General features: G+C 32.1%; 1 protein-coding gene across 1 annotated transcript; it reads right to left on the minus strand.

Annotated features, from left to right (window-relative positions):
• Positions 1-511: 511 nt before the first annotated feature.
• LOC129218255 (uncharacterized) lies at positions 512-1,918 on the minus strand. The gene has a single exon (XM_054852481.1). It carries the CDS (start codon positions 1,916-1,918, stop codon positions 512-514), a length of 1,407 nt encoding a protein of 468 aa, XP_054708456.1.
• Positions 1,919-10,599: the final 8,681 nt, after the last annotated feature.

The raw sequence follows: 10,599 nt of genomic DNA on the forward strand, positions 1-10,599 counted from the left end.
ATCAAATTAAAATACATTAAATAACAATTAATAAAACATGTGTATTTGCTGTAAATTTTAAAATATTAGTCTCTGTCACATGGTAATTTCATCTTCGATAATGCATGTAAACAACTAAAACAAGAAAAAATGTCTGAAGTTTTTTGAATCTAGAATTAAAAGTCATATAGGATGAATTAACTAGTCGATGTTGATAAAGAAAATGTTCTAGTCCAACCAAAGCGTTATTTGCATTTCCTTTGGGAATGTAAAAGATTATGATTCATATACAATCGTTTGATTTCTATTAGTTGATCAATTTAAAAATATTTTACGAAACATTATAAAATATTTGATATTGCAATAAAGTTTTAATTGAATTGAATTATGTAATAGTTCTATTGCATCATAGCCATAATTTTACTCATTAACATAGATCTGGATTTTCATTTTGTCCAATATCTTTTGCTGTTCTAGACCTTTTACAAAAAACTCGACAAAATACCACCCGCAATTACAGAAGCCTTAATTTTTAGGATGACATGACTTCTTCTGTACTAAGCATTCCTTCAGAAGCAGTGTCGGTCGAATCGGGATCAAAATGAATTATCAAGTTATCAACAGCAGTATCGCACATTCCATCAAGTTCCCACATTAGTTCTTCTTCTTTAATAATGTGACCAACGCAGTTCTTCCACGTTTCATCTGAGACATTATCAATAGCTTTTTTTGTCAGCTCTTCCACTTCTTTTTCTTTAAATGTTCTGTTTTCTGCTGCCACCTTCCCTTTGACAACACTCCATATGTTTTCAATGGGATTCAGCTCACAGTGATAAGGGGGAAGCCGCAAAACAGTATGACCATGAAGAGCCGCTATCCTATCAACCCGGTACTCCTCATACTTGCTGCGGACATTTTGTACAAGATTCAAAAGTTCAGCTTTCAGCATATCCGAGTTCCAAGCGATATTTTTTGATGTCAGCCATCGTCGAATGTCATCTTTTTTGGTGGAAGTGTTGGGAATGTTTTCCACAAAAACACTGTGGTATGAAGCATTGTCGATAACTATAATACTGTTGGGGTCAAGGTTTGGCAGCAATTTATTTTTAAACCATTGTTCATAGTAATCTCCATTCATTTCTTCATGATAATCTCCTTTGCTTTTTTTTGCCTTGAATACATCAGCAGCTCCTTTCACAAAGCCTTTCTCACTTCCAGCATGAGTAATTATTAACCTGGATCCTTTTCCTGTAGGAGCTTTTAATCCCATTGAGAGGCCAGACATAAATGCTTCTTTCGGCCTCTTGATGAAAGTGTCCTGCCACACTGTTTGCTTTGTGTGGCCAAAATTCACCCAGGTTTCATCTGTATAGTACACAGTCCTTCCTTCATTTCGGTAGTGGCGAATTTGCCTCAAATATTTTCGTCTCCAGACTTGGATGTCTTCCCTCTCTATCAGCATAGAATTCCTTGATCTCTTCTTGTACACAAACCCTAAATCTTGCATCAATCTTCTTGTTGTGGCGATTGTCAAATTTGGTAGGTCAGTGTCCTCGTTAATAGTCTTCATGACTTTCGCCACCGTTGGTATTTCGTTTCTTTTAAAAAACAAATGCACTTTCCTTCGAATGGCAGACAGGACGAAGTCGTCGAACTTTTGCATTCGCGTTGCTTTGCCTTTTCTTGCGGGCCTTTTTCTCCCAGGTGTAGAAAAAGAGCCTTGGATCTTAAATTCATTTTGCATTCGTAAGATGCTGCGGGTTGAAACACCTGTCAAGTCCGAAGTTTTGTCCAAAATTTCAGTGACAGAATCGTTGGGATTCCTTACTTGCAATTTATGAAACACATTCATAACTATAGTCTTTGCAGAGCTCTTCAAAGCGCTGCCTTGCTTGTGTGGCTGAAACACATAGCTCAATTTTGGCGTCGTAGATTCCATTATCAATGATACAAAAATAGAAAAACGAGCAAGTAAGATAGAAAATAAAACGAGCGAAAATAGTGAACTACAGCGGACGACGAGCGAACGAGAGTGGAGCACTTGAGCAAAATCGCGCCAAACGCAGAATATCCGGAGATCGCCAACTGTTTGTGAGCTCTGATTGGCTGGTTCGTTCAGTTGCAAATGAATGTATGGATCCGCGCTGCACCGCTCTTAAAATTGAAAATATTTAACGATTCACAGAAATTATGACAAAAAAATGTCCCTTTTGCGTCGGTTTAACTAACTAATCCGATTTCGAAAGCAAAGTGCGTAATTTCCCCCGATTATCTGGCAAAGCGCAAGGAACTATTTCCTTCACTTGGCCGCAGCTCATTTCTCCATAGCCAAGAAAACTTGCAATCGAGTATAGGAACATTTTGAGCGCGCTGATATTTTTATTTTTTAGAAATTCAATAATCTTTTTGAACACACTATGGAGGCCGGATTCGTTAAAGCACAATCTAAATAATCTTCTTAATGTAATATCAATGATGTTATTCGAATATTTTCGAGAGGATGAGAGGTTTAATGTTCCAGAAACGCGAGGAGTTAAATGCGAGGAGATAAGCCTTTTACGTTTCGTCTTCGAAGTCGAATGAGTGACCTTCGGCTTCTCCCCTACCGGAAGAGGGAATGACGTCACTTCCTATGTCATTTGACGTCACAAGGGCTTGAATTTTAAAAATTAATTAAAAAAAAACTACTTATCGTATCGCAAAAATTTTTTCACCTATGATGTTCATACATGTTACTCTATCATATAAAAATAAAATTGAAAAATCGAAAACTTCCCTATTACATCTAATTATGCATACCGGACTATTATGTTCTTCACAGTAGGGAAACATTTCATCAAGTACTTCACAAACATACTTTTGAAAAAATGAAACATGAAAGAAATGGTTTAGTCTTGCTAAACTTACAATAAATAGTCGTAACTAATGGAATTTACCTTAGTTCAAGTTACTCTTGTAACAAAAATACGCTGATTCCAATGAATAAAATTTAATATTATCTAAAAGACACTTCAATATGTTACGTAAAAAATGAGTAAATTAAGGGCATTCCCTCATTATCAAACAAGCATTTGAAATAGAAAAAAGCATGAAAATTTCGGAAATTTTTGATTTTTTAAAGTAAGATTTCATCATCAAGGAATTTAAAATTAATTACTAAATTAGAGCAGACAGTAAGTTACAAAGGGTTTTCCAATCTGAATCTTTTTTGCTGTTATTTTTTTATTAAAAGAGCTAAAAAAGTGATTTTAAATCTAAAGTAATTTGGCTAGTTTTCAATCTTTGTTAATATCTCTGATTCAAAAAAAGCTCCGAATAAATTTAAATTTTTTCTTCCCTAGTAGAGATTTTTTTTATAGAATATAGAAATATTTATTTTTTTAATGCACGTTTATAACTTACGGAGGAATTCAGTCACAAACTGGCTGCCATGAACTCTGAAAATTTAGTCTTAGCGTAAGCATCAACTTCTAATTTCAATAACAAAGCAACAAACAGTTTTTAAACTTCATACTTTGCATTCTCACATATATATATATGTATGATTTACCTAAATAAAAATTTTCATTGAAATCTGTGACGTGTCAGCCACAGCTGATTTGCTCATTTCGCATGGAATGAAACCCCTTACGTGTTTAAAATTTCGTTTTATTCTGTCTACTCCTTCTAAGTGCGTCGATTTTTTTTGTAATAGAATATATTTCTTATCTACGACAAGGATTTAGATGCATAAATGAGGTTGAAAACGTTTTTTAATGTTTAAGGGAAACAAAACTAATTTTTTTCCATAAATTTTCATCACTAAAAAAAGATTTATTGAATTTATTAATTTATATTATTCCTTGTAGAAATGTTAATTACGTTGCAAATAATTTAATTTTTTCAGCACTCTCATTACTACGATTGATTTATTCACAGTTGGAGTTATAATGTGTTTAATTAATTCTCACATCTAAAATTTATTTTAACTTTTTACAAGGATACTTAAGTACAAAAGGGAATATTTTTATGGGTATTTAAGGTAATTATGGTGAGCAGTCATTTAAAAAAAATGACGTTAAAGCAATAAAAACTAAATTCTGAAAATGAGAAATATTTGAGGATATGAGAGGAAATTTATGAGGACCATTAAAATGGCAGTTCTTTCCAATGTTGATTAAACTTTATAGATTTAATTTGAGTAAATTCCCAGTGGTAAATCGTGTGGAATGTGTCACATGCTTCGGATTTCAGGAAAGACACTAAGCTCTCAGACTAAATTTATGTTCAGCTATTCTGAAGAATTGAAAAAAAATCCCTTTTTGCATTAGTAGTATTTTTCTTTTTGTTTGTTTTTAGTATGTTAATATTGACAGCTATCTGTAGTATTAATTAAAATTGAAGTACATATACTGATACGAAGTCTGAAAGCTTATCCTTCCATGCAAGCTAATTTTTCAATACACGTACAGTAATTTGCCAAATTAATGTGGACGCACAAAAAAATTTCTTGATTATGTAAAATAGTAATGAAATTCGTTTTAAAAAGCTAACCAGTTTTAGCTTATTTTACTTTGTTTGGGTTACAAATACGTATACTGAGCTTAGAAAATATATCGAAAAAATAAATGGGTGAAAAAATTTAATAAAGGGTTAATATAGTGCTTTGTTAATATTTCATTATGTTTCCTTTATTACCTGACAAGGTTTCAATTTGCCTGGACATTCTTTCTAACATACTACTGCACACTCTTTTACCTGGGTATTGAGATACCATGAATTTAACTATGCAGTTTTTAATGTCGCTTTGTTACATTATTTTTTATGCAAATTTGGGACTTTATGACGTCCTGTAAAGTTGTAATCGGTTGCATATCAATATATATATATATATATATATATATATATGTATTTTCATAGTTTTTTACACAACATTCTTTTTGAAATATTAATTTAAATCTATTTGAACGAATTGGATTAGTCATGTGGCACATCCTTTTACAGTTTGTTAACAACTATTTTCAAATTTGCTGTCAGAATAAGGTGTTGTAATGTTTTTCCTTTCACAACTCACATTTGTTTTGCAGAAGCTTTGAAACTCATATCGAAATTAAGATGTATTTTGTGTAATATCTGAAATAAAATTACTTGAAATGTTTGCTATCTTGCAACCATTAGAATTGTTTTTACATTGGATTTTTTTCTGTGAAAAAAGAGTTTTTCCTCGATCCATAATTGTTAAGAATCAAAACAAAAACCTCTCTCTCCCCCCAAAAAAAGATTATTTGCAAGGACATCCTTTTATTAGCTAACTGTAGACATGGGATTCTCCTGCGGCGCTAGGATTAAGAAACAACAGAATGGTAGGGTTGAAATCTCGTAATTTAGTAAATCGCAAATTTTACGAATTTTAACACTGAAACTAAAACATTATTGCTTTAAAATATGCACACTCAAAATTAAAAACAAGTATTTATTTGCATAAAATAAAATCAGTTTTTTTTTCTAAAAATAATGTTTTGAATCATTGGAAACACTTGTAACCACGTGAAATGTACGTAAAGTGGGAATCATGGCCTTTTTTGAGTGTCCACATAATTTTGGCAACCTATTGGAGCTGAAAATTTCAGTTCCAGAAGAATTTGTAAAACATTTTTGAGTGCATATGTTTAAAAAGCAACTTGAAGCAGAACTGCTGTACAGTGAAATCTGTGCGAGTTGTCCACTTGTGTTGCAATATTTTAGTGAACCACTTGGGCAGGTGATTAAGCTATAGAGGTTGATATTATATAGTACAGTACTCATTCTGTTCCGGAGAAAAGCGGTCAACTTAGACGAGTCAAAAGTGGTCAAACTTACAGATTTTACTCTAAGTATTTAAAAGGCTAATCAATCGTCAAACGTTTTTGACTCTAGGTTTGAAAATTGTCATATTTGAAATTTTGAAACATCATGTTGACGTATAGTTATTTGGATCAAAAACTAAGTTCTTAATAGGTACATTACTAACCGTGTGACGATATAAATAGTAATGTAAGAGCCTAATTATATCTGTTGAAGGAAATTACTGCGTGAGTTTTCTCGAGTGCAGTGCAGTTCTTTAACCTTTTGACGGTATAGAGTGTAATGCGAGAACTTAGTTACACCTATTAAAAGATATAATCTACGCTGGTTGTCTCGATTATAGTATTTTAACCATGTGACTCTACAAGTTGTGGTGTGAGAGTCTAGTTATATCTATTAAAATAAATCATCTTCGTCCGTTTTCTCGAGTTCAGTTTTATAACAGCGTGACAATAGAAATTGCAATGAAAGATTGTAGTTTAAAGGAAACCATCTGCATCACAGATTTCTCTTGCCAATATTTTTAGCATTGCGAGGATACCGATTGTAGTGCGGGAGCCTAGTTGTATAATATTGATGAAGTCATCTTCAGTTTTTTCGTGCCCAATTTTTTTTAACCATGTGACGATATAAATTGTAATGCAAAAGCCTAGTTATACGTGTTGAAGAAAATTATATGTGTCAGTATCTTTCATGAGTGCTGGAATAATGGAGTTGCTCAGTTTGGGAAATGACTTACTTTTATCAAAGTACTACTAATAAATTTTCTACTGTTATTCTATTTGTAAAGTATTTACAATAATGTGATTGCACTCTTACGTCAATTACATGGGGTAAAAGTGATGTTTATATGTGAGAGTTGAAAATTACAGCGAAAAAATCCTGCTTGGTATGACTTTTTACCTGCAGACGATACTGTACATATGACGTTTCACTCCGCTAAAATTCTCATCAAGATGGAATTTGAGAATAAATTCAAATTGGATATTTTAATATTAGCTAAGGGAAAGGCTTGGAAATGTCTTTGGAATAGTGAATCGGTCGATCATGAGCTTCTATTGTGGCCTTTTTTCGACTTTTAATAGGACACGAATGCTTAAATGCCCATTAACTTGAAATTTGGACTGAATAACTCACCGACTTGTAGTTTTTGTGAACAGTTTCCATTAAACTACGTGCATTGCACTTTCAAGATTTTAATTGTATTGTCCAACAATATTTCGAAGCCAGAAGGCAAATAGTTTAACTGTTAAAGCTTGGCATTTGTATAAATAAATGCTGTGCAAATTTTATGGCTGTGACACTAAAACTATTCAATGAGTTGCAATTGAAGTGTTTTAAAAAGAAAAAACTAGTTAATCTCTAATCATCCAGATACAATTCGAAAATATTTTTCTTTTCTTAATAAATAAATAAATAAATAAATAAATAATTCTATAGCAAAAAATGTTTTCATTAGCATTGAAGTTTATCTAATTGTGAGTGGTCTAAACGCATTAATTATAACATAGAGTTTAAAATTGACATTCGCCTCCATTTAAGAGATTTTATGAGGGAAACATGAAATGACCTCATATATCCAGTAAGATGTTTTTATAGGAACAGGTAAACAATGAGGGATCCAGAACAAGGCTAGGCTTTTCTTTGTATCTGACACATAGTAGTTTAAAATGATGAGGGGACTGTGCAGCTGCCTTTTATGACCAGCAATACCGTTTTCCACATTAACTTTATTTGGTCATCAGGATTTCTCAGAGCTTATTGCTTCTGGAACTAGAGTGTGTCTCTCCTTTCATTTTATTTTAACCCATTAATTTCTTTTAAAGGTTTTACAGATACATGCACGAAATGATTTTTTATTTGATTAAAAAAATTATGTTTTAGATGACTATTACTTCCTTACATGCTCATTATAATTTAGTCTTGAAAATGATTCTTTGCAGTATAATTGAATTTTATCTCTATTCATTTCCTTCATGATTATTCTCATTTTTAAAGTACAATCAATATGGTGGTGCATGCAGCTCTTTGAATCTAACAGCAAACGACTATTAAATTAAACACGCGAAACGTAGAATCGAAAAATGCTTAAGCGAGGCATTGAAACATTTTCAGCATGGGGGGACTAGATAGTTTTTTATTAAACAAATGGCAAAAAAAAGAAAATGTTGCCATACTTCTTCGCAAATTAGCTTTCATTTAGCTTATTTTAATTAAACATCATATATGTTAATGTAAGCAGGTGGGAAATTGTTTAGACATATATTTCAATCAAAAAATCAGATGTTATGGAATAAAAAATCTGAAAAGTTTATTATTATATTATTTCAATCAAATCAGAAAAGCTGTTAGCATAAATATTTGAAAAGCAGAAAAAAAAACAACTTAATGAATGTAGATCAGATGTTTGAATAATCAGCTTGAAAGTGCTTAAATTATACAAGGCTAGAATATATTATTTTTGCAAAGAAAAAAAAAAAGAGCTACGATATTGCCCCCTCCAGACAAGCAATAATTACTCTTGTATATCACCGAGTTGGCAACATTTGATTTCATGTAAACGTAGCTCTAAGCAAGTTGCTAGCGTAAAAGATCATCAGTGCAAGTTATGTAAAACAGCAGTGTAATTCATTTATGTTCAAAAAATAAAACTTAAGAAACTAAATGGTCAATACATCTAATTCAGAATATGGAATATGACGTCACAACAGGTACAAAAGAGTACAACTATGGTTGGAGAAAACCTATCCTGGCATGTCGTAATGCTATGATTAGTATCTGAGTAGCCTCCACAATGCGTCCAGATTAGAAATGCCCCAACTGTAGAATTCCAACATGAACTTAAAGTTTTTATGTTATACCCCCCCTCCTCCGAAAAAAAAACGTGATGTCAGTAAACAAAAGCCACTATATACCTTACAATTTATTTATAATTTTTCTTCTTCGAAGACAGTAGCAATATATTAAAACACGTTGGGCTGGAAAATGTGGGAAATTTTCTTCAAAAAACTGCAGTAAAAACAGCAGCGATTCAGTAAAAAACATAAGATAAAGACAACATTAACAAAGCACACATTTGCAAAATTATTCCATAAACACTTTTCGGGAATATTATAAAAGCATGTTACATCAATGCAAAAAGTCACTAACTTTGGTATTTAAGCCTTTTAGTAAAAAAAATCTGTAAATTAAAATTCTGATGGTTTTCTGTTTATTTACAGAAAAAAAATTAAGTACCGTGTCTCATGTTCCTGAAGTGGTTAAAACAATATATATCATTCTGTACATCCAGTTCAATGCAACTATAAATGCAATGTTTAGATTTTTGATTGATGGTAGTTTTGCCGTGCTAACATGTTGGACTTCAGCTGCAAGGGCCATATATATATATATATATATATATATATATATATATATATATATATACATATATATATATATATATATATATATATATATATATATATATATATATATATATATATATATATATATATATATATATATATCATGTATTTAAGATTTTAAAAACAGGGGACCCACTTACCCCTTCCTTATAGCAAACATGTGCGGTGTAAGTGGGACCACTCCTCTCAAAATCTTATTAGTAGTATTTTATACGAAAATTCTTGTTGCTATGCGCTTTAAGTTAAACATACACGAAAGTTTTTAATGATCATAAAAAAATAATAAAAACTAACCTGGAAACACTTTTTTGGAAAATGTTGCTTTAACTCGCGAAAAAATATTTTTCAGATTTTTTTTTGACTAAGTTCTATCGCTTAGAGAAAAAAATCCACGGAACCCAAATTCCTGCAAAACCAATCCATGTGAGGAAATATGACATGGTCAGTGTAAAAAAGTACAAAATACCATATCGATACCCACTAGCCCCAGTGTCCCACTTCCCCCAACCAACCATATCGTGCATCCGTCAGTGTTGGCTTTGTGTGCATGTAGCGCGCCAGTATTGTGTTTACAACCTTCTATTCTTATACGATTTTTAATCCTTGTTGAATTACTTTTTTGTCAAGTCGTTTTGTCCACGTTTTTTTGAATCACCTTGTATATGCATACTAGCTGCATTGGTCGGCTTTGCACGGTCTACTTCGAAAATATAAGTTATGTCAAGTGACGCATGATCAACAATCAGGCTCCAATTATAGAGAAAATAATATTGTGAATTTCCTGTCAAAATAATCCTTCTTTAAGAAAGAAAACGGCAAATCAAAAATTCCCGAATAAATTAAACGCAACACCTAAAATCCAAAAGAAAAAAGAAAGAAGATAAATCGCCAAATAATAATCAAAAGGGAAAATTTTTATCTCAAAACAAAAACAAAATTTTATTTTGTCACAGTCGAGAGAAAAAAAGTGGCAACCTTCTGAATTGTTTTCACGCTAATTTAAAATGAGATCGCGCAAACGATAAATTTCCGACATAAAATTTCTATTCCATTAGGCTTAATGATGCTTTTTAATTATTTCCCGGTGATTTTACAGCCTTTTTTTTTGCAATTCGAAGGAAATGAATGAACCATTTGGGGATTTTTTGCGGGCTTTCGAATGGCGCTAAAATCGAACTGCTCGGATAATTATTTCGGGTAGAAAGAGCCATTTAATTCTATTTTTGGGCCCTAAAATCGAAATTCGAATGTTTCGGGACATTTTCGGCGTTCGAAATCCCCCATAGGTTCTTTCCTGAGTGCCCAAGTACCTCCCTGCCAAATTTGGTCGAGATCCGACTAAACTGTGGATATGTATAGGAAACATACACACACACACATAAATATATTC

The sequence above is a fragment of the Uloborus diversus genome, chromosome 3 (genome assembly GCF_026930045.1).
Source record: "Uloborus diversus isolate 005 chromosome 3, Udiv.v.3.1, whole genome shotgun sequence".
NCBI lineage: Eukaryota > Metazoa > Arthropoda > Arachnida > Araneae > Uloboridae > Uloborus > Uloborus diversus.

Coding starts and splice junctions, on each gene's coding strand:
- LOC129218255 (XM_054852481.1), bottom strand. CDS start 1,918: ATGGAATCTACGACGCCAAAATTGAGCTATGTGTTTCAGCCACACAAG.